The 25,198-nt window shown below is 37.4% G+C and overlaps 1 protein-coding gene across 3 annotated transcripts; it reads left to right on the forward strand.

Moving 5' to 3' along the window:
* Nucleotides 1–3,033: 3,033 nt before the first annotated feature.
* Nucleotides 3,034–22,558, forward strand: LOC147396983 (glycoside hydrolase family 2 protein). 3 transcript variants are annotated; one of them, XM_086452343.1, is made up of 18 exons: nt 3,034–3,182; nt 3,414–3,546; nt 5,064–5,303; nt 10,358–10,504; nt 12,146–12,224; nt 13,434–13,617; nt 13,733–13,798; nt 15,832–16,071; nt 17,029–17,235; nt 17,370–17,673; nt 17,753–17,912; nt 18,017–18,125; nt 18,896–19,031; nt 19,209–19,264; nt 19,349–19,648; nt 19,745–19,867; nt 20,827–21,516; nt 22,114–22,558. In XM_086452343.1, the coding sequence occupies exons 2-18, from the start codon at nt 3,417–3,419 to the stop codon at nt 22,282–22,284; spliced, it is 3,342 nt and encodes a 1,113-aa protein (XP_086308469.1). In that variant the 5' UTR covers nt 3,034–3,182; nt 3,414–3,416; the 3' UTR covers nt 22,285–22,558. The 3 variants fall into 3 exon arrangements, with proteins under 3 accessions (XP_086308469.1, XP_086308470.1, XP_086308471.1); XM_086452344.1 differs by having other exon boundaries at nt 3,049–3,182; nt 3,417–3,546; XM_086452345.1 differs by lacking the exons at nt 3,034–3,182; nt 3,414–3,546; nt 5,064–5,303; nt 12,146–12,224 and having other exon boundaries at nt 10,364–10,504.
* The last annotated feature ends 2,640 nt before the right edge of the window (nt 22,559–25,198 follow it).

Consider the following 25,198-nt stretch of genomic DNA (forward strand, 5'->3'; position numbering starts at 1 on the left):
TAAAAAAAAGTGAGACTTGGGAGACCTACCCTTTATCTATCACCCACCACTCCACCCCAAAAATCCGCAAACACCTTAAGCCCATTCGAAGCCCACCAACCCTCAATCCTTTTTAAAGTCAATTTCCCATCTTAACCCCAACCTAAAATCAATCTCATATTACCTAAATCATATGATGAACCCACCTTCAAAATCCAATTCAAAGTAAACCCTATCCAAGTCAAAATGACCTACAACCTTTTAAAAAGCCCAATACACCTAAAGGCTCACAAAATCCCATCCATATCCAACTCATTATCCAACCCACAACCTTAACCCATTATCCATTACCCACATCAACCAATCACCCTCCCTACATCCAATATGACACATGTCATTACCACCCTTCACCTCCCTCATCTCATCACCCATCCCCATCACCATCTAACACATCACTTCCCTCCAAAATCACCTCAACCCATACCTTACCCTACCCTAATCTAACCTATCCCCATCCTCTAACATCATCAACCACCCACACCTCAACCCATACCCTAATCCATCACCATTATCTAACATCATCAACTACCCACATCACCACCCATATCTTTACCCATCATCTTCCTTAAAACACTCCAATAAAATCACATCAACCCATACTTCTTTCATCATCAACTAACTAACCTATACTTCTCTCTCTAATCAAACAACCCCCATCAACCAATCAACCAATCTCATCACCTCATCCTTTCATCACATATGGCACATGGCATCATCCCCTTTCTCCTCTCAAAAATCAATTTAACAATCCCTTACACAACCCATTCTCCTAAATTTACACTCCTCACCTCATCAACCAACCTAACACTCCTTCCCTAAATAACTCCCTTATACCCCCACTCCACCATCAACTATCACTCATATCAACCCACCAAACACTCTACCCAAATGAATTTGGGTAGGATCTAAACCATTTGGATCAAAATCTCACCCATCTTCATTCTTTACAAAACTACCCCCAAATTCACCCCAAATTTCACAACCCCATCTTCTAAAAAACATGCCATTACCCATTTTCCCAACCTTTAACCCCATTATACCCTCAAACCATCTTCCACACACTATAAATACCCCCCCTCCTTCCAAAAATGGTTACCAAGTCTCCCTAAGAAAAATATTTTCTCTACTCACCATTACTACTTTTCCACATCACCTTTATAAAAAAATATAATTTGATTCTCACACTTCACTAAGAACTTAAGAAGATCTAGAAGAAGAAGAAAGAAGAGAAAAGAAGCTTCAAGGTGGGCTTTATAATCCCCCCTCCTCTCTCTCTCTCTAACCTTCTCCTCTTCTCTTTTCTAATATCCCCCTCTTCTATTTTATTTTATCTTTTTAATGATTAGACCCCAAGGCTAAAGGCTCATAAGGGTCATTTCCATCAATGAAATGACCCTATGATCAAGCCGAAAATGAATCCTTAACGAGGGTACAAACACTTCCACGTGGCACTTTATTTTCCAATATTTTGTCAAAATCAAAATGATTGAGTTGTGTAGAAGTTACCACCATTTGGCGGGGAGAAAAGGGTGCCTAACACCTTCCCTTTTCTCCAACCGAGCCGCTTGCCCGAACCTCTAGGTTGGATTAGTTCCTTATCCGTTGTGAGTCACTAACGCCAAAAAATGGTAATTTTTCGAAAAGTACACACCGGGTGACCATTCACACCCATTTACAATTTGAATGGTGGCGACTCCAAATCATCGTAGATGTGACCGTCGCAATGACGAAAACCACGTGTCTACACATCTTTTAGCCCTTAACCTCAATTTTTTTAATAATATTCCTTTAATTATTTTTTTCACTTTTACCCCTTAATCCAAAGAGGATAATGTAGGGGTGCAACTTAATTCGGTTCAAACCGAGAACCGAACTAAACCGTACAATTTGGATTGGTTTGGTTCGGTTTAGATTGATATCGGTTCGATTTTGGTTTAAGTAATATAAAAAACTGATAATTCGGTTCGGTTCGGTTCTCGGTTTAAGTAATATAAAAAATCGAACCAAACCGAAAATCGAATAATATTAATTTAACATAAAAGTTAAAATTTTATTTTTATTTTTTACAAAACCTAACCGAACCCTCGTCTCTCTCTCTCTCTCTCTCGTCTCTTTCTCTGTCATCTCTGCGGCCTGAGGCTTGCGGCTCCCACCGGCCACCTCACCTCTTTCTCTCTCTCTCTTCGGCTGCGACCTGCGTGGTGAGACCTGGGGCTACGTCCTGCAACAGTGAGACCTACTGCTGTGACGGTGCGTCTTGCGACGCTACGACGGTGAGACGGTGCGTCTTGCGACGTGAGGCTAGGACAGGTTCATCTCTCTCTCTCTCTCTCAAGGGTTTTGTATTGCAACTAGGGTTTCTTCTCCATAGCTATCTAAAGATGATCCCTTTGATTCATCAAAAACAGGTTTGATTGTTTCAATGTTTGATGAGTTTTCGATGGTTGCAGATGCAAAGGGTTTGTGAGAAATCTAATACGGTGCGTCCTGCAGCTACGTCCTCCAACGGTGCCACCTGAGATTGCGATAGGTTCCCCTCTCTCTCTTAAGCTGCTGCTCTTCCTTGACAACTCATGGAACTGAACCAGACCAAACCGAAATAAGGTCGATTTGGATTGGTTTGGTTCTAGAATAATTCGGTTCGATTCTGGTTTTCATATATTGAAACCGATCTTGGTCGGTTCGATTCTAATTTTACTCTAAACCGAACCAACCCGAACCAAGTTGCACCCCTAGGATAATGCCCTTCACTATATTTTTTCTTTAACCCTTTTAACCGATTTTATTATTTACCATCCACCAACTTATTTATTTATTATTCATTTTCACTCTCCTGGACCACAAAGAGGATGTCCGTGCCACGAAATCTCTTATATGCGTAAGAGCTGATCGTGGGTTATACCGCCAAAAAGTAGTAAGGGTGCATTTCTTGGATCCCCACCATTGAAATGGTGGGCCGAACATGTATAGTGCCGAGTGCTGAATGTGTCACGCATTTCTTTGTAAGCAGCCCAACGAACTTTATCCATTACAAAATGCATCCCACGTGCTCATTGAGGAATATCCTCTCTCTCTCCACCATTATCAACGTTCACAGTGACAACTGATCTTCAGAGATCTTAGAGGCAAGAAGAGACAGTAAGGTAAGAATATGATCTTCAATTTCCTTTAAATTTACCAACTTCTACCAAACATTTTCACTGAGATTTCTCACTCACTGTTCATCACTACAAGTTCAATCCTCTAATTGCCGGCTTTTACACTGTTCAATTTCTGCTGACATTTCATAATTTGGTTTGGTATATGTGGGTTAATTCTGTTTTTTCTTTGTTTCAAAATCGCCCTAATTTGATCACAAATTCTATTGGTGACAGAATATGTCATCTCTGGTTGGACAACTTGTTTTCCCCTCAAATCCTGGTCATAATGTCTGGGAAGATCCATCTTTCATTAAGTGGGGAAAAAGGGATGCTCATGTTACGCTGCGTTGCCACGAAACAATTGAAGGTGAAAACCCATGCTTACTTTTTTAGGTGTTCTGCAAGTATTATATATATTATTCTAAATTATTTATTTTAGAATTAAATTCCCCCTCTAATACAAGTACAAATCTGATCGAGTAATTGTTTTATATAGTATGGAGTTCATGACGCTATCCTATATAGAAATTGTCTTTTGAATTTTTTTTATGTAGTTAGATTTAGTACCATGGTTTTAATCTCGTCCAAGACTGAGATGACTACTCCGATACATCTCGGAATCGTCCATCAATGAGACGGATAGACAAGTCAAACATATCGGATGAGATTTAAAACCATGGTTCATTTCCCTCATTGTTGAATGGGACGACTCAAACATATTGGAAAACTTGTCCGAGATGACTTTGTCTCGTTCATGGATGAGATGAGATGTCTAAACGAGTTTTAAAACCATGTTTAGTATGTGGATGTTAGCTTGCATGTAAAGGTGCTTGTATCTTTTTCTTTGGAACAAAGTAGTGTGAGTTGAAGAGCTACCAATTAGCACTTCTAAATATGCTATACATGTTAACCTTGTTCCCTATGCTTACCCCCGCTCGAAGGGCCCACATGGATATAATGTTGACAATGCAACTGTACAATGAGTTATCTATATTTTGGTCAACATCATTGAAAAAGGTCAATTCATTTTGAGGTTCCTAAAATTATGTAAACTTGACTTGAAGTTGAAAAATATGGATTCTTACATGAAACTGTTAATTCTGGTCAAACATTTCTTATGGTTAGAAAAGTTGGAAAGTACAAACTTTTGGCAATGATGATCATCTTAGTAAGGATGACCTGCCATATGGTTGGATTGTAGAACTTCAAATTCACGTGGGATCTACAAGCATGAGTACAAATCGAGATTAATTATAGACTACTTTCTCTCTCCAATCCAACCACTCCAAAAAACAAAGTTTTGTAATTTTTGATCCAAGTGGATTAGTCATTTTCACCCTATATGTACATCATAATGAATTCCCGAGAAAACTGTAGGTTTGGATGGTTCTATAAGAGCTGAACAGTCCAATTTCCTTTAAGGGTGTGTTTGATTGCACATGGAAAATAAGTGGTAAAGTCATTCTCCATGGAAAATCATGTTTTCCATGTGTTTGATTGGTTTTTTTTTTTCCATGGAAAATGATTTTCCACCCTCTTCCAAAAATCCACCAAAGTGTGGATTTCCTTTAAGGCTGTGCTTTATTGGTTTATGTTTAGAAGATATGAACTCACTCTCAATAACAAAAGTCATGGATTTGGATAAAGTGGAATGTGGGGACAATATTTGTTCACTTGATCCAAAATCGTTTGGATAAGGCTTGGTTTTATGTTTTATCTTGTTTATTGATTTATAGTGACAAGGCCTCCCTGAGATTGCTTTTAGCTGATTTATATCTCTTTATCTGCATGTGCTGTTTAATATATATTTTTATTAGTTACTATATTTTCTGGGAATTAACCTTACTTCTTCAAATAAAATTTTATGATTTGTTATGTGGATAGGATCTCTTAAATATTGGTACGAACGCAGCAAAGTGGACTTTCTGGTATCTAGTTCAGCTGTTTGGAATGATGATGCTGTTGTTGGAGCTCTAGATGCTGCTTCTTTTTGGGTTAAAGGGTTGCCTTTTGTTAATTCATTATCTGGCTATTGGAAATTTTTCTTAGCCCCAAGTCCTGCGAGTGTTCCTATGAACTTTTTTGATATTGCATTTGAGGATTCTACTTGGAAAACTTTGCCTGGTGAGTATATCTTCTTTTACTTTATGTCCTTAAGGCAATGCCTGTTACACACTTCATTGTTTAGTTTTGTTATCTATAACTTTGAGACATTGTTTAAATGTACTCTGTTCTCCTTCTGCAAATGCCGTTCTTTTGCAAGGCATAACTTTGGGGAAAACTAGAATGTGCAATGTGTTATCTTTTAAAGAGCTCAAAAAGATTAGAATGCGAGATGTGTCCTTGTTACTACTTCTGGGGAGGGTACCGGTGGCAGTTGAAGAATAGACGGGGCATTGTTTCAACTAGAGTTTTTATTTTTATAATTTGAGCTATTGGTACTTGTACTCTTGGCTAATTACTTGTTAAATGGGGGCATCTTGCAAAGGATAATGTGGGGGAAATGTTTAAAAGCTACATGTTGCCTTTTTAAAGGCTTAAAAGGTAGGATGTGATGTTCACCTTTAGTAGTTTTAGGGAGTATACTGGTGGCAAAAGAAGAATATGCATAAGGGCATTGTTTAGTGAACGATGAAGCTTAGGCGCTTACCTTGTAATTTGAAGGCTATGGTGTCCAAACAGGGAAAATATTGTTAAGAACTTGTTAAAAAATTGAAAGGGGATATCTTAGCCTTCCAAAAGACTAAATTTACTCTTTGGATAGCAACGTGGTGGGGGAGTAATAGGAAAAATGAGGTTTCTAGTGGGCTGCTATTTTAGAAAAAGGAACTCTTGGTGGAATTTTAATGGTATGGGACAAAGAAGTAGTGAAGGTAACAAAAAACTTTGAATAAGGTGATAAACCTTATCTTTGGTGGTGTGTGGGGGATTCCCATGGTTTTAGGGGATCCGTTGTTGCTAGATTCTTATGAAGTAACGAGATGCCCTTCGAGGCGAGTGCATGTGTGTGTGTGTGGGGGGGGGGGGGGGGGGGGGAGGATTCCCATGGTGATTAGGGGATCCATTGTTGCTAGATACTTATGAAGTAACGAGAAGCCCTTTGAGGCCATGCACTCGCACGATTGACCGTGGAAATCACATACGCTTGATCGTGAAGTCGCTCTTAACTGACTTAACTGGTCATGCTTGCAAGAAAGGCCTTTGAGTTCACATGTGCTTGACCACAAAGGTCGCTCTTATCTGGTCCGATTGGCAGTTCTCACATCAACTACCATGGAGGGCATGTGCACGCATCAAGGCCATATGCATCTACCATAGTAGTTACCCTTTTTTGCCTTGTTAGATGATTAGATGGTGTCACAAATTATTAATGGTGGGGTTTTCATACTGGGGACTTAAAATCAACACTCTTTTACCATTTTGCTTCTTTCAATGCTCCTTGTTACTGGGGACTGGCACCTTTTTATGCATTTCTCATGCTTGATCTTGTTCACCAAGTACATTTGACCATATTGGTTGCATGTGTATTTGCTTATATGTGCTTTATATTAAACATTGTTGGTCATGTACGGTTGGCTTTGTTGGCCAAATGCACTTGACCCTACTGGTAACATACATTTGTGCTTCGCAAAAACAAGTTGTTTGCGGTGGGAGAGATGAAAGGGGTGGAGGTGGCAGCAACTTCGATCGGATTTCAAATGGGGGTTCTTCCAACTACTTATTTGGGTCTCCTTTTGGGCATGGGGTATAATAGTAAAGAGATGTGGGATCCGGTGGTTGAAAGGATGGGCAGGAGGTTAAGTTCCTGGAAAGCGAAGCTTTTATCTAAAGGAGGGAAAATAACTCTCATTAAAAGTGTTTTGGCTAGCATTCTTTATACTTTTTCTTTATTCTCCTTGCCGAGAAGTGTTGAATTGCAGCTGGACAGAATTTGTTGGGATTTTTTGTGGCATGGCAAAGAGGGAGTGAAGAAATATCATTGGGTCAAATGGAGGAAGCTCTGTTCGTCGAAGAAGAATGGGGGTTTGGGTTTTAGAAATTTTGGTTCCATGAATGGGGCTTTATTGGGGAAATGGCTTTGGAGGTTTGGGGAGGAGGGGGAAAGTCCCTGGAGAAAAGTAATAGTGGATAAATTTGGTGTGAACGGGAATGGTTGGGAGAGTGGGCCGGCTAGAGGTGCTTTAGGGTGTGGTGTGTGGAAGGGCATCTTGAGAAGACTTCCATTATTTAAGAAGAAAGTGAAATTTAAAGTTGGAAATGGGAATAAGGTGAGGTTTTGGGAGGATTGGTGGTGTGGGGAAGGTCCTCTGAAGGATATGTTCCCGGACCTTTTTGATTTGTCTTCGAAAAAGAATCAAGTTATCTCTCTTGTTAACAATTTCAGTAATGGGTTGACAAACTGGGATTTTGGGTTCAGAAGAACCTTTAATGATTGGGAGGTGGACATTTTAGGAAGATTAGTTTGTTTGGTGGAGAGTAGCTACATTAGAAGTTCCTCGGACGACCAAAGATTGTGGAATGGCAATAGGGATGGGAATTTCACGGTTAAATCTTTGTACGCTAGCATTGCACCAAGGAGTGCTTTGTCTTTTCCCCATACTGTTGTTTGGGGTGGTAATATCCCCCCTAAATTTCGATTTTTATGTGGATGGCGGCTCTGGATAGACTACCAACTATGGATCAACTAATCAGAAGAGGTTTTATTTCTCCGAACCAATGCAGTATGTGTAGATCTAATGCGGAAACGGTAAACCATTTACTCATTCACTATCGTGTGGCTCATCACATTTGGGTGCATATCTTGTCCTTATTCGGCTTGTTGGGTTGTTTTCCATGCTCGGTTAAGCAAACTTTGGAATCGTGGCTAACTTGGGGTAGCTTGTTTACGTCCTCAAAACGGATTTTGTGGTTCTTAACTCCTTTTGCGATTTGTTGGGACATATGGTTAGATTGAAATGGGTGCATTTTTGAAGGAAAAGTATCCTCTTTTGATCGTTTGGTTTTATCGGTTTTGGAGCTTCTTTTCTCGTGGTGCAAACTTCACGTGGAATTTAAAGGAATTTTCTTTGAGGATTTTATTGCGAGATGGGATAGGGTTTGTTTGTTGTCGTGATTGCTTCTTGTAGCTTTTCTGTGTTTTTGCCTTTTTTGTTTTGTTGGTCTCTCTTTGTGTTGGGTGGGTTCCCTCGACCCCCTATTTTTCTTCTTTGTTTATCAATAAATTCATCTTTATCGATAAAAAAAAAATATTCGACTTGGTTAGTTCGAACTAACTAATCTCTTGCACTTACTTATACTCTAGATTGCTGTACTCAGTCTTTTTGGCATACCTATGTGCCACATTGGCCAATGGGAACCTGCTCTTATTTGTCACCTACATTCGGCCTCGTTGGTTGCACATGCATGATTGGTCCCCACATAGTGATAAAGTTGGGTTCAGAAATAATTCAGCCAGGGAAAAAATTAGCAAAAGTCGGAAAAAGTAAAAAAAAAATTCATATATGAAACATAGTATTGAACAAAATTACGGAACCATAATACTGTTCGACTACAAACTTCAAAAATGTAAAAATTCATCAAGTTTTCATCAGATCACAAAATCATGAACCCCCATATCTTATGGGAGTGACAAATTAATCGAGACCTTTTCAAACAAAATAGCCAATAATATTGTTAAACTTCATGAATAATTCGAGATTAACTTGTTGATTCAATGTATTGCAAATTAATTGCTCAATTTTAAAAAATTCGATGATTTTTGTCACTATGGCGTTGGCTCCTCTTACTTTACCCTGTCTGGTCTCTGTTCAGCCTCCTTGGTTGCACATGCACGCTTATTACTTGTTGGTTATGCGCACATGCTCCACCCTAGGGCTCATTTGTGTTTGATGACATTCGTCACCTTCATTCGGCTTGTTGGTCATGCACCTACGAATCAATGGTCACACTCTCGACCATGTTGGCACTTTTAATATGCTCCATTGACTACAACAGGTGTGCTCCCTCCTGGTGATCCCATGCACTAACTTTCGGTGGGCTGCTCAGACGCACTTGCCGTAGTTGGCGACACATATTTCATCCCGACGATTACATGATTAGTCCCATAGGTCATGCACTAACGATGAGCTTTGATGGCCATACACACTCGACTCTATTGGTCTCCATTACCCGAACATGTGCAATAGGCATTCAATGGTTGCCATTTGCATTCTGTCTGTCTTGATTGGGCGTAATGCACAATCGGTTGTGGGGCCCTTTGCCTGCAATCCGTTGGTCTTTTTCACCAGTCCTATCATCTACGTTGATTGGGTTGCACCATTGTATGCATGTAGGGGAGTAAATGTTGGTGACACTTTTTGGGTCTGGCACCACATGGTATGAATTAAGAAATTTCCTAGTTAGTTGATCGAAAGACCATGTAGATCCCCATGTGAACCAATCAAATCTAGTGAAGTGACACTATAATAGGTGTCACATATGATGATCTATTATTACTCGCATGCCTAGTCATGTTTCTATGTCACCATGCACGATGATAAAAATCCTACTGGTCATATAATATGCCATGAAGCATGCTACACATTTGATTTCTCATATCGTCGATCTTGTCAACTCAATGGCTCCTTAGGCAGGCTCGATCAATGAACAAGATTAGTCATAAGAGTAAGGCTTGGTGGTTGGGAAGGAGTCCCGTGGATACACGACAATGTCGTGGGACCTGATCCGCTATTTGATAAACGTATCCATGCAGTATTACTTGTGGGAAAGAGTTGATATTATGTAACTTTTTTGCTTCTAATTAATTTGGTTGATTTCCAAGATCAGGTTGACTCGATTTTCGTGATGACTTATGATAGTTGATACTTTCAAAATTCAATGGATAAAGTAATTAAAATTATCACCTCTTCTGATGAGTCAAGTCTCGTTTGTGTCCATGGTTTGGAAAATGGGTTTCCTTTCGATTAATAAAGATTGACTTTATGGGAAGAAACAAGGAAATAAGCATCTTTAAGATGAATCCTACAGAAAAAAGTTAACTCTCTGATTGCGCATGCACATAATATATCTGGTTTCTCTTTTTTATTTTTGACATTTCTGCATGTTTGTATCTCTAATTCTGATAAGTTCAATTTATAGATTGTCCTCTTATGTGTTTGTGTTTTTTCTCACTGGAACAGTTCCTTCCAATTGGCAGATGCATGGATTTGACCGACCTATTTATACAAATGTTCTTTATCCATTTCCACTTGATCCACCAAACATTCCTGCTGACAATCCCACTGGTTGTTACAGGACATACTTCAATATACCCAAGGAATGGCAAGGTATGGTCATTTGTTTTTTTCTTTCTTTCTTTGGGTTTTTTTTTTTTTTTTGTGGGGGGCGGGGTAGGTTGCCTGGACTTGAACCCATGACCTCAAGTTGCATCACAATATGTTATCCTGCTATTACTAGGCCTTTTTTATGTTTCTCAGTGATTTGCGTGTGTTTTATGCAAATGCAGAGAGTTGTATTTTCCTGAATTGAGCCTCAATTGTTGCATGGACTATACTTTTACCATCACCATAATGCTTTAGTATGTTTATAGTTTGGTGGCACTTTGAAAGTTGTAATATTAGTTCCAACTTGAATGTGGGATGTGTAGCATAAATCTAAGGTTGGTGAACAAGAAGCACGAGAGAATCCTTAAAATTCTCTCAGGTGCCAAAAAGTCAGCTTGAAATTTGGTTAAAATTTTGTTTAATGATCAACAATGCATACTAAGTTTATATTTGATGGATGTAAATTTCGTGGCATTTCGAGTTTACAACTTGAAAATGGTTCTTTTGTGGAACTTGTAGAGCTTAACAAACCATACCCAGAAAGTTCAAGAAATCTGCAAAATAATCCGTAATATTAGAAAAATGTGTGAATCCCATATTCCCAACTGATTTCAAGATGGAGAAAATGGACAACTCATAATATCTCTGTAAAAAAAGAAAAGGAAGATTGAGGGAGAGTAATCCAGCCTGAGGATAAAGAAACCCTGGATTGTTGCTGATGCCACGAAACTTGGGTTCTCCCAAACATGGGGTAGTCAAATTTGTGTTTTAACATGATTGCAATTACAATTGTGAAACTGCAGTTTCCCATTAGGAACAAAATATCCTTTGTCCATTTTGTATTTTTTGATTTGGTGTAATGCATTGTTTTGTTGTCCCTGCCATCGTCATTATCATGTACGCTTTATCCCAAATATTGGTGTTGTCAACATGATCCTATTTCAGCTTTCAACTATATCTATATCTTCATGTTTTGTCAAGGCACAGGTTTTTAATATGTTCTTACAAACCTTAATGGTGCTAGCCAGCTAAGTTGGTTAAAGAGGCTTTTAATATCTAAAAACCCCTGAAGGTGCCAGCTGGCTATGTTGGTTAGTCAGTGGGTGTTGACACCACAACGTGGGTTCAAAACCCACCTTCATCTACTATTTATTGACCCCTAGTTTCGCTCGCCTAGCAAAAACAAATGTTCCCACAACCTCAATCCATGCAATTTTCTTCTGCTTCTTGTCTTTTTGTAGTCAAACTTCTATCAAAGTGCTCCTTGTCATTGGTGCCAGTGTTGGTCTTTGTTCGAATTCTGACACTATCTCAATTGCAAATTCCTAGTATGTCTATTGGGGCTATTCGTAATGATGTGGATTAAGGTAGTAAGAAAGACTTGAAAATGATGATAAGTGTCGAATGGTGATTGAGCTAGTTAGAGTTGAATGGTGAAAGGGGATTTGCATTGTAAACCCCAATATTTTGGATAAGGGATAAATGATGATGGAAACTGTTTCTAGATTCCCTCAAATTTATTCATTCCTGAATTTTTTTCCTCATCTTACCACACATCCATCTCAAAACTATCGTCTTTGCTATGCTCATTTTGTGAACATGTATTAATTTATTGTATGTAGTATACAAATTGGAATTGGACAGGTCGTCGCGTCCTCTTGCATTTTGAAGCTGTTGATTCTGCATTTCATGCATGGGTAAATGGGATCCCAATTGGATATAGGTTCGTACCATTCATTTTAAGAGATGTTGTTGAATATGGTAATCATTTTGTATTTGTTGTAGTTCATTTCTTTTACCTAGTTTGGGTTACACTAACCTTTCTTAGTTACTATATCAGTATGACTGTATGAGTAATTTCACTTAAACTTTATATTCTTCTCTCCTTTCCTTGAAAAAATCATTTGTCTATCTACAATATTCTATATGTATGACAACTAAGAATACAATAAGCTATGTTGCACTAACATATGTTTAATGCTTAGGTTGGATTTGGTTTGAAGGAAAAAATGGAACCTTGAAAGAAAGAAAAAAAAGAAGATTCAGGTCAAGGTTTGAATTTTAGATGTTCGCTTTGAAGAAGAATTCACTTTTAGGACCCTCTTCAATCTTCCCTTGATCGTTTATGTGATTCCCAAACTCAGATTTCTTTGTTTGACCTGAATTTTGAGTTTCCTATTTAGACTTCAATCTCTTCCCTTGGAGTTAGCTAGAAAATGGTTGGACCATCATACCTCCATCATTGTCAATAAAAGAATATCTAGTGCAATCATATCATTATGAAAAATCAATGCATGGTGATGTTAATTTGGAAACTACATTACTGCAACCTAGGAAAGTGAGTTCTCACTCTACAGACATAAGTCATGTTATTAGGAATCCCATAGCTGTAACTGGGAAGTCAAGAGATAAAGGGCAAAAATAGAAATGCTGCAATCCTTGCAAACTTGCCCCTTATTTGGCAGTAGTGGTAGTGGTGGTGCCAAGGTTTAAAATCTCTTCTTGAGGAAATGCTTCGATTACGAGAAAAATCAAGATGGTCTTGATCAAAACATTCCAAGACATTTCAAGATGGTCTTGAGATGCTGTAATTATTTTCTGCTCATGTATCAATCATGGATAACATTGTAGTATAAACAGTATAGTTTTAAAATGCATTGAAGGTCTTCTTACTTTTTCATGTCTATTTTTTGTATTTTTTTCCCAATATTTATGTTTGTTTTGTTGACCTCTCTTTTATGTGGCCCTGAGAAATCATCTTATAATTGATTCTGATAATTTAATGTGATCTATTGCATTTAGAGACTGAGTTTGTAGGTATTTAAAGCATAGTGCATAATGTACAATCTGATCCCAAGTTCAGAATTTCTTCTATCAGATCAACTAACAAAAAGCCTCAATTTTTTTGTTTTTTGTTTTTTGCGTAGTCCAGTCAAGATAGTAGGCTTCCTGCTGAGTTTGAAATCACTGATCTCTGCTATCCTTGTGGTTCGGATAAGAGGAATGTACTGGCTGTTCAAGTATTGAGATGGAGTGATGGTTCTTACCTTGAAGATCAAGACCATTGGTGGTTATCTGGTATTCATCGGGATGTACTGCTTCTATCCAAGCCACAGGTTGGTTTCATTTTTTATAACCACTATTTTATTTATTGCGTCCATCTTATTGAGTTTAGTGCTAATTTCCAAAAATATTCTTGATCTTAAATGGAGGAAATGATTTGTTACGCAGGTATTTATTGCTGATTATTTTTTCAAATCAAGCTTGGGCGAAGATTACTCTTATGCGGATTTACTGGTAGGCTTTTTCATACTACTGAGCTTGGATTTCGTTATTAACTAAACCTATTCTTTTCATTTCTATCTTTAGAGTTCTGATGGTTTAGTTGTCTTTTATTGCTCTTATAATGTAATTCTTGCATCATTAGTGCTGGGACATATCATAATTTTGTGGAATTTTTTGAACTAATATTAATTGGGAAATAGGGTTTGTCAACCAACACAAGCAAAACTTTAGCATCTTCCTTCTTCTTGTCTTCTTCCTGTTCTTCTTTTCTTCTTTTTTACTTCAACTGTCACCTAGTATAAAAGCCAGTAATCAAAGATAGTTCAAAGAATACCCCTTGGACAACCACCATGTAGAGATGAAAACAAGCTAGGTTTAACATTTTGTTTTGTTTTTACAGCTTCACATAAAAGATCCCATTTGAACCCAAAGTCTTAAAAAAAAAGACTCCTCTAATCCAAACTGAAAGGGATTGTGCACCTGAAATGAACTACCAAAAGGATAAACTACGAGGAAGAGATGGTAGGGATTGCCAGGGATGTCATTATATGTGGATTCCCCTCCCATCAGTTTGACCTAGTATAAATGGCGAGTATTTCATTTTTGGTTGGTATGCAATCACAAAGTTTCTTTTTTTTCCTAATTTTTTTCCGTTTGTTTTTAAAATTTTAGGGAGATTTTATACGAACCTTTAATTGATGCTTTTTATGGGTTGTTTTGATTATCATTATTCTAATTTAAGTCCCATTGACTCTAAGCTAGAAGGGTTCCAAGAAGCAGTCATCTTGACCATCAGTGCCCCTACATATATGGAGAATAAAATACAAATAAAAAGTTATGGATCCTACCAAAATTTGGTTAGTTGTTGATTGTAGCCCAAAAACTAAGGGCCCGGAATAGATTAAATGTTGAGCTAGGATTAGTAGGTTCATATTGAACCTTGTTATATTGATCAAGGTATAATTTGCTTTTGTTTGTGCTTGCGTGAAATTTCTCTAGTTAAGAACTCAATCAGTCTAACTTAGGAATTTGATTTGTTTTGTTTATTTATTTTGTTCGACTGAATTTCTTTTCCTTTCTATGACTGTTATATTGTAAGATAACTTCTTCAACTAAAATTATTGCTGCTATTCTATTGCCATTTTTGAAAAACGGCCTTCGGTCCCTCTTCTCCTTTATTCAAACCCATATAATTGTTATGGGTTGTGGTTTCCATGAAACTTAGGAAAAAGAAATAGTCAAGGTGATATCAAGTAATTAGTTAAAAGAAAAGGTGATAACCATCTAAGGGTTGGTGAGATGGCCAAGACCACGCCTCAGGAAGCAGAGGTGTTGAATTCGAATCCACCTTTAGGGATTTATCCCAGAAATTACCTGGTGGGGTGTGGGGGGAGGGGACTGCACGTGCCTGAGGATTTCTAGAGTGCTCTAAGAGGCTTGGATACCCCAGTTCCAAAAAAAAGGAAGTGATATTAAGTCAATTGTTCTCATCTCTAACTTGTCTATTTGTGTGAGTTGAAAATTCTGGCTGATGGATGAGATTTCTGGAATAGGTAAAATATCGATTTCTTTACGTCTGTATATGTTGGGTGCCTTGGTGCTTGTTATGCGTCTGTACACATTGCTTTGAACATTCTTCTTTCATTGCAGTTCATATCTTCATTTGGCATTTAAAACGGTTGTATCAGTTTTTTTTTTTTTTTTTTTGTGTGGGGGTGGGGGTGGGGTCTCATTTTAAAACTTAAAAGCTAGCTTTGGCAATTTTGTGAAGCTTAGCTAGGAATATGCATGGTGTTGGAGACTAGTTTATGTTGAACCAAGTATGTATTTTGTGGTATCTCCCATCATGTTCTTCCTTCAGAAAGGTTATTATTGTTTTGGCTTCAAACTCAACCTCTTTCTTATCATGTATCTTTTTTCATTGAGATTAAAGGTTGGAATCACCATATATGGAAAATGCAACAACAATGTACAATGTACTTAAATATGCCACTTTTTTATATGGAAAACTCCTACTACTTGCCTTTGCTTGACCAATGATCCAGGTTGAAGTGAAAGTTGATGACTCGAGGAAAGTGTCCAAGGATGGTGTGCTTGGCAATTTTTCCATTGAGGCTACAGTATACGACTCTGGGAAGTGGTTTGAATGTGATGGAAACATTGATCTGCTTTCATCTGATGCAGCTCATATGGAACTAATTCCATCCCCTAATGCAAGGCTTGGTTTTCATGGATACGTACTTGGGGGGAGACTGGAAATGCCTAAGCTTTGGTCTGCAGAGCAGGTGGAATCTTCCCTAATTTAAATTCTCTTTTATCATTTTAAGCACTACTTTGTAAAATATATTACTTTAATATTAGATAAAGGGTTGTTGGATCAGACTCATAAGAATTGGTGAGGTTTCCATGTCTTCTTAATAAAGGTTAGATAACAACTATCAACCTGTCACAAAGAGTACATGGCGAGTGCATTGCTGTGACATTCTCTTGACCACACAGATATTATTTATTTTACTATTGCTATATCCAAGTGTTCTGCTATTCCCTAACCACCTGAACAAAGGAATAAAATCTTTTGTACTTATAAGCTATGTGACAGAGGCATGTGCATGTATGTTGATGGCCGACATTGATGCAAGTATGAGACACTCTGACCCATAACAGATAAATCATATAGTTCCATATACCAACCAGCTATAATCGACCATAGTTCCATACAATCATTCAGCCATGGTCCATAGTTCAGCACAACCAGAATTTTAGAAGGAAAGATCTTAGAAATTTGATTCCCATGCTTCCATGTGGGCTCTTCCCTATTTCTTCCCTCCCCTTTTTATCTAATTACGTCCTCTCACCATTTCAAACAAATAAGAAACCAAAAGGGGGAAGAATAGACCAAAAATAAAGGAAAATACAATATTTTAAATCTCTTGTTAAGAAAAAGGAGGAAAATGAGTTTACAAGTGCTTACTTCAAAGGCTGAGTTACACTTTGATTAATAAGGCGTAGGCACAAAGGATGCACCTCAAGGCACGTGTTGTAAGCATTGGTTCAGAACAGATATCTTATTTTGGTTCGATAATGTTATTTGAGTGTTCCTTTGTTTGTGTTTCCTTCATAATTTCATGGTTGTATTTCATCTCTTGCCTAATGCATTTGATTGACCTTTTGCAACCATGATTTAGTTTCCCTTATGAAAGCAATTCTTGTCTTGAGACTTGCCTGTTTGCATTCGTGAACAGCCAAACTTGTACACTATTGTTATCATCCTCAAAGATGCATCTGGCCAGCTAGTTGATTGCGAATCGTGCCAAGTAGGCATACGACAAATATCAAAAACCACAAAGCAACTCCTAGTTAATGGGCATCCGGTGATAATACGAGGTGTCAACAGACACGAGCACCATCCACGTCTAGGAAAGACAAATGTGGAGTCCTGCATGGTTAAGGTGACATCTTTTACTTTTTTACCTGTTCTTCTTTGTGAGTAATTTTTTCTGCACACCATATAACCTATGCAATCGAGTGAGATGATTCTATATTAGCATCTTGTTGAGATTTCCATGTATTGTTTCACTTGTAGGATTTGGTTTTATTTAAGCAAAACAATATCAACGCTGTGAGAAACAGTCATTACCCCCAACATCCACGATGGTATGAGTTGTGTGACTTATTTGGTGTCTACATGATAGATGAAGCCAATATTGAGACACATGGTTTTGATCTTTCTCGACATTTCAAGCATCCCACATTAGAACCGATTTGGGCTTGTTCTATGCTGGAGCGTGTCATAGGCATGGTGGAGAGGGACAAGAATCATGCATGCATTATTTCCTGGTCATTGGGAAACGAGTCTGGATATGGACCTAATCATTCTGCTTTAGCTGGTATCAGATTCTTTTTATCGTTCATTTTCGTTTTTGTTCTATTTATTTGGTTATTGTTTGACAAATTTTTTAACTAAAGGTTGGATTCGAGTAAAGGACCCATCAAGGTTATTACACTATGAAGGAGGTGGATCCAGAACCACATCTACAGATATAGTCTGTCCCATGTATATGCGTATCTGGGACATAGTGAAGATCGCCAAGGATCCAACCGAAACTAGACCACTAATTTTGTGCGAGTATGTTTCTTTTTCTATGTTTGCGATAACAGTGTATGCACTCTACCTGGTTATATAATTTTATTTCTCTATATGCTGACAGTTGAGTCACAACTTCATTGCAGGTATTCACATGCAATGGGGAATAGCAGTGGAAATATTCATGAATATTGGGAAGCAATTGATAGCACATTTGGTCTTCAAGGGGGATTTATATGGGAGTGGGTTGATCAGGTGAATTAATCTCTTAAATCCTTTAGAACATGCAGTAGCAAGACTTATTTTTTTTTCGACTCCCCTTTCCAGAGTTGTGGTCCCTAAAAGGCCAAAGTTGGCAGGTGCACTGCCTGAGTATACTGTTCCTTTGCAGGCTAAACCAAATAAGACACTATAATCACACCCTTTCTCACCATCGATTTGGCATATTTTTGCAGCCAAACACCCCCTTGTATTCTACCCATCTCTATGGTATAAGGATCTGAATCCAACTACAAGCCCCTTGAAACTCGGAGACCTAAACAGGGATGACTAATGAAGTTTTTGCAACAAATTTTAAAGACTTAGTACTGTCAGTAAAATATAATGAATCACATGAAAAGCTCATTATATCCCTTTAAGCATGGTCTACTTTTCTTTTGGTCTTCAAAGAAAATTGAGTTTCTTCTGTGTTTTGCCAGTAAGGATACTATTAAACTGGAGGCATTTACAGATCTTTTTTTTTCCAATGGTGTTCAAATGTTTTTTGTTGATGATAATTGACCAAAAAAGGTTCATTTGAGAGCTATCCAGCAATTTCAAATATGCCACAAACTACAAGTGCCTTTTAGTAGGTCAGCCCCATATTAAATATTCACACAAATGCAATATTGGTAATATATAGATGCCATATTGTTTGCATAATAATTCATTTAAACTGGGACCTGGGATACTCTTAGCATTTTTATGTCAGGTTCATTATAGAGGATGCATATTTCAATGAAGTAAAATTTGCAAATATTATATAGGGACTACTGAAGGAAGGTGGAGATGGTACTAAGCACTGGGCATATGGAGGGGACTTCGGAGATACCCCTAATGATTTGAACTTCTGTTTGAATGGCCTGACATGGCCAGATCGAACTCCTCACCCTGCACTAAATGGTAATTCCAATTTAATTTATATTTCTCATATAAGATTTATGCATAAATGTAACTTTTATTTTAAGTGTGTCCATGTGTTTCGACTTGTTTTTTTGCTAGGCACATGTTTTGACTATCTTTTCTTTAATCACATTGTTTGCTGATGTCATTACTCATGTACTAAATTACGGTTTTCAGAAGTTAAATATGTCTATCAATCAATAAAGATTTCAATCAGGGATAACATACTCAAGGTACATTCATATTTCTCTTATTTGTCAAACTTCTCCAAACATGTGAATATCATTACAACTGCCAATGAGATGCTTTTTTTGCAGATAACGAATGCAAACTTTTTTGAGACAACACATGCATTGGAGTTTAGCTGGATTGTTCATGGGGATGGTCTCAGCCTTGGATCTGGGGTACTCTCTCTTCCAGCAATAGAACCCCAAAGCGGTTATGATATTGAATGGGAATCGTCTCCATGGTATCCTCTGTGGGCATCATCTTCTGCAGCGGAAATACTTTTAACAATCACTGGAAAACTTTTGTACCCCACACGCTGGGCTGATGCTGGTCATGTCGTCGCTTCGACGCAAGTCCAGTTACCTGCCAGAAGAGAATATCTTCCCTATGTATGTGCTGTTCTCATTACTTAAATAGATGTTTACAATTAAGGTTATAAAATTTTCATATATTGTTTACAGATTATGAGTGTACATGCTTTTTAGGTTCTCAAAATGGTAGATACTTCTTTGCTTGGTGAGTGTCTTGGTGATACCATCAGAGTGAGCAAGCAACACTTATGGGAAATAAACATGAATGCACAAACGGGATTGATCGAGAGTTGGAAGGTAGTTTTTAATATTGAATTTTGTTACTCTGTTTCATCTGCATGTTCCCTTACATTACTAAAGAGGGCTTCAAATAATGCAAATCTTCGATCTATGTCCAAAAACTGTAATGGACTTGTTTTGAAGTTCTTCTAGCATGAGAAATTTATGTTGTAGGCATGCAATATCTTACTCTTGGCATATACTCTCTGCCAAAAAAAATAAAAAATCATCTCCCTAAAATTAACATCCCATCTTGATTTTATGCAAGTGTTTCCTTTTTCTTTTGGCCAAAATTCATTATTATGTCCTATTTTCTATGTAACAAGGACACTTAGAGGGTTTTGATGTATATGACATGTATCAACATTTAGATGGAACTCTTTTTGTAATCATTAATGTTGTAGTTTTCTTTTCGGTTCTTTTTCGAGGCTTTCTCGGCCTCCTTGTATCTTTTTTTCAGATTCAATATATTATACTTATCAAAAAAAAAAAACATGTGTACACATCCCAACACACTCTTAACATGAAGGTAGTGCCACACTGTATGTTAGTGATTTCTATACATAGAGTTAGAGTAATTCATCTTCCGTATATTAATTTATTACCTTGGTACACAATCAGGGTTTGATTATGTAAATCTACTTTTATTAAGTTATTATGATGTATATAAAGGTTTTCTTGTACTTATCGTACATTCCATATATTTTTTTTTGAAAATTAATACATTCCTTATTTGTATTTGAGGAAAAAAAACTTCTGAATAAAATGTTATTATTAATGCATATGTACAGCCACAAATGTGCGGCTTCTCCAACTTCTCAAAGGTGCCGTATCTTACACCTTCATTCACATGTCAGACACTGACACACGTCCATGTCCTTGTTACCTAGATAACATAAATAAGCATCCTTTCTTGCACTTGCGCATTCTTGACGAGCCTCAGGACATCAATTTCTAATGTACAATAAAAATGGCAGGTTGAAGGAGCTCCTGTGATAAATAAAGGCATACTCCCATGCTTCTGGCGTGCACCTACTGACAATGACAAAGGTGGAGATGCAAATAGCTATGCTTCCAAGTGGAAGGCTGCCCTCCTCGATAACTTATTCTTTCATACCGAAAGCTGCTCCATACAGAATATGACAGATCATATCGTGCAAATTGCAGTGGTCTATCTTGGTGTCCCAAATGATCAAGAGAAATCTCCTTCCATATCTCAAAGATCAAATATTATTTGCAAAGTTTACATGACTTACACGATCTACGGCTCTGGAGATGTAATTATAGAATGCAATGTAGAACCAAGCAGTGATCTTCCGCCCTTGCCACGTATTGGAGTTGAATTCCATGTGGACAAGTCGCTGGATCAGATAAAGTGGTATGGGAGAGGGCCGTTTGAATGTTATCCAGATCGTAAAGCAGCAGCCCATTTAGGGTTATATCAGCAGAATGTGGATGACATGCACGTGCCATACATTGTTCCTGGGGAATCTTCAGGCCGAGCAGATGTAAGATGGGTGACACTTCAAAACAAGGATGGTCTTGGCATTTTTGCTTCTATTTATGGCAGCTCTCCACCAATGCAAATGAATGCAAGCTACTATAGCACCATAGAGCTTGACAGGGCAACACACAATGAAAAGCTTGTCAAAGGAGACAGCATTGAGGTAAATTATTTTTGGGTAATATTGAGATACTCTTCCGGGTTTTGGTGAAAATTAGAGAGACTGAGGTTTTCAAACTGATGACACACCCGCTCGACTTCTGTCTTCCATGAGGGACTAACAGAAAATAACCAAGATGCTCTCATCTTTAATTTCTTTCCAAAAAGCCTTGATTTCCCCCCCAAAACCTATCGTTTTCAAGCCTCTTGAACCTCTGGGATAAAATCTCTTACCTTCATCATTAACCTTAATATTCCATCTCCTTCAGCCCTCAAACCTCAAGAACAAGATATGGATTTTTGGGTGGGTGAAAGATGATGGGTTTTTGGGGAGAGGTTGAAGATAAGGGCATTTTGATCATTTTTGTTAGTCTCTCGTGGAAGATTGCGGTCAGTTCTAGTGTTTGGCAAAACCCTGTGGAATAGTTCAAACCCGTAACTTTTGTGTTTTCAATCTGTAAATGCTGTATTTTTGCGATTGGATTTATTGAGTCAGCCATTGCCATTTTATGGTCCTCGTCTGCTGCTTGTCTTACCAATCAAGATGTACATTTTTTTTATTCATCTCTAATAATGGTGCCGCAATGTTCTGATGTTACAGGTTCATCTTGATCACAAACACATGGGCTTGGGTGGGGATGATAGCTGGTCCCCTTGTGTCCACAATAGCTATCTAATTCCTCCGGTTCCCTACTCATTCTCTCTTAGATTGTCTCCTATCAACACATCCACCTCTTGCCATGACCTCTACAGAGCTCAGTTTCCAAATTAATGGACACCTTCATAGCTACACGGAGAGCTAATACTTTTTGAAACTCTAATGGGAGGTAAAACGAATGCTTGGACTTGTTAAAATGTTTGTTTTGAGATTGTAGGTTATTCTATCAAATCGGAATGAATGGGCCGTAAGACACATGATCCTAGCTATTGTGTAATTTAATCATCGACTCAAAATGATATTTGTAATATGGGGAATAAATGGGCTAGAGAAGAACATGGTTGAAAATAGAGCAAAGGTAGCTTATGTATGATGATTAGATTCTACTCTCTGCGCACCAATGTGATTGTCAATCTGCACGGCCTTTATATTAGCCTACAATTATATTTTTCATAATTAAAAAATTAAGTTACTTGAAAAAAAAAAAGTTATATATGATATTCATTTGGGTGTCATATCATCTTCTTGTGCTCACTGGGCAATGGAATTTAAATAAGAATCACTTTAGAGTCTAAAATTGTGGACTTATCCTTCATGCATGAACAGTGTAAACTTTTTTGGTTTGAGTTCATTTTTGTGTCATATTCTCTGCATTCTGCTTAATAGATAGAGCCCTCAGATCTTGATCCATGTTTCCGTCAAATTTCTGGTTTATAAGCTAACCCATACTTCAGCGAAGACGGTTTTTCTTAACCCTCCTGTCATGGGTAGTCACGGTTGAAGACTCGTTGTGGAAGTTGTGCCATGGATGCTGAATTGCTGACTTCAACAGCCATAGCTTGTCTTGCCTTGTCGATTGTATTTACAGTTTATACAGCCCAAGCCCGAACTGACATGCCTACTGGAAAAAAAAAATAGTACTATTTTAATGTAACTATATAGCTGTTTTGTTTTATTTATTTATTATACCACTGCAAAGAGATTACGAGGAAAATTGAAACTGGGTACTCCACCTGAGCCCAGCCCGTGAACTGCTACAGAGGGCTCGAGATGTATCTCATCATCTGTGGGCCAGGTGTGTCTTCTCTTGTTAGTTCTGGTTTTTAGGTCGATAATATAACAGAGAATAAAAGTAAATAAAATAGGATTTAAAATTACCAATGGACCATAGCCATTTATTATGGAGAATTATGCAAAATTGGGGTCTATCAAGGCTAGGGGTGTCCAAGGAGTGGTCTGGTATAGGTCTGAAATGGGCCTAGAAATCTAGTCCTGTGATGGTACGTTTATTAGCATCCAAAGGGCCTACACCTCTATCCCGAGCTCGTTTCTCTAAATAAATGGGTCTGGCCATGCCCGGCCCAAATTACTTGGGTTAGCTTATATTACCCAAATGTGGGTTAGAGATGGTTGAACCTTCTAAACATTGTTTAGCAACTTAGTAGGGCCTGTATTTTTGGCTCTCACTCAGTAAAATTTTTGGCCTTGGAATCAGTTGAAATTGGAGCTAAAAAATAAAAATAAAAATAAAAAAAGTCAGCTATGGGTTAGGCCCTTTTTTAAATGAGATCAAGAACATGTCACGACCCACTTTACCAACTAAGTTAGCTGGCACATTTGTTCAAAATTATATTTTAATTTGGTTTTTTTTTCTTAGTTGAATTTGTGCTGCCTCGAATCGACACATCTCAATTCTCAACTAATCGAGACTTACATCAGGGATTTGCATACCATTTCTTCATTTGCTCCCACATCACACCGTTTTTTGAAACCTTGGAAACTCGTATCTACTCAATGACTCACTAGTCAGACTCAAATGAGTCAATTAAATAAATAAGAATAATTAAAATATAGAAATATTTTATAATATATTTAATATTATTTCTGTATATTAAATATAGAATCAACCCTTTCCAAGCTTACTAAGCCACCTTGATCGAACTCAGCCTGAGTTTTGTGGTGACTGGCTTGAGTTTAAACCTTTGCTTCACAATGTGGTTCTCCATTTAAACTAAAAAATTTAATAGTGAGTGGTTGGTTGGGATGGATTTCTATATTGGAGATGATAAGGTCAACTATACGCATGGTTTACTAGATTGGCGACGATTAGGTCTGCAAGAGGCATAGTTGCATAACTTTAGATAAGTCTCACATGCACCCTACCTATATAATAGTCATACTTAATGAAAAGTCATAACCTATCAAATCTAACTCACATGTTTATTTTAGACTAAGTCAAACACTTTTTTATTTTTATTTTTTCAGGTATTGTGATTCATCATTTTTTTAGAAATTAATAATTTCTTAATTATCAATTAAGCTTGATTTCTCAGCTTGCTTGAGTCAAATACTATTTTAATATATTTTTTAAGGTACTGTAGTTCTTCCTCTTTTAGAAATTATTAACAACGATAATCAATTAAGCATGGCTTCTCAACATGCCCAAGTCCCAAGTCCCAATCACGTTTGGGATTATGATAAAGATTCAAAAGTTAAAAAAAAATATATATAAAGAACAAATTATCAAAATAATCAACTTAAAATTGAAATAATAAAATAATATTAAAATATACATAGATTCCATAACGTAACACATCCAGAAACTATTCCTTATCAAGTTTAAGTATCAAATTAATCAAACTTAAATCAACAAGCAGTGTATCTTCACTAATATCAGTCATACTAACTCGTCAAAGATATATAATTGACTTTATCTTCACTATTTGTGTATCAGTAAGAAATGTCAAGTCAAGCCGCACTTAACTAAATAGAAATACTAAAGTATGATTGAGTTAGGTAAAAAGTAGGAAGGCCAATGATGATTTGGCACACTTTTTTTGCAGACGTCCCCTCGTCACAAAATCGTAGATCATTTGTCTTGGGATACCCAAAATCAAAAATATTTTTTTTGTGTATCCCAAGGCAAATGATCTACGGTTCTGTGATGAGAGTGTAGGGCGGCCTATGAAAAAAAAATAAAAAATAAAAACGTCAGATTATCACAACTCAAGTAGGTAACGTGAAGTGA

Source organism: Akebia trifoliata, chromosome 8 (genome assembly GCF_017979445.1).
Source record: "Akebia trifoliata isolate Shusen 1 chromosome 8, ASM1797944v1, whole genome shotgun sequence".
Classification (NCBI taxonomy): Eukaryota; Viridiplantae; Streptophyta; class Magnoliopsida; order Ranunculales; family Lardizabalaceae; genus Akebia; species Akebia trifoliata.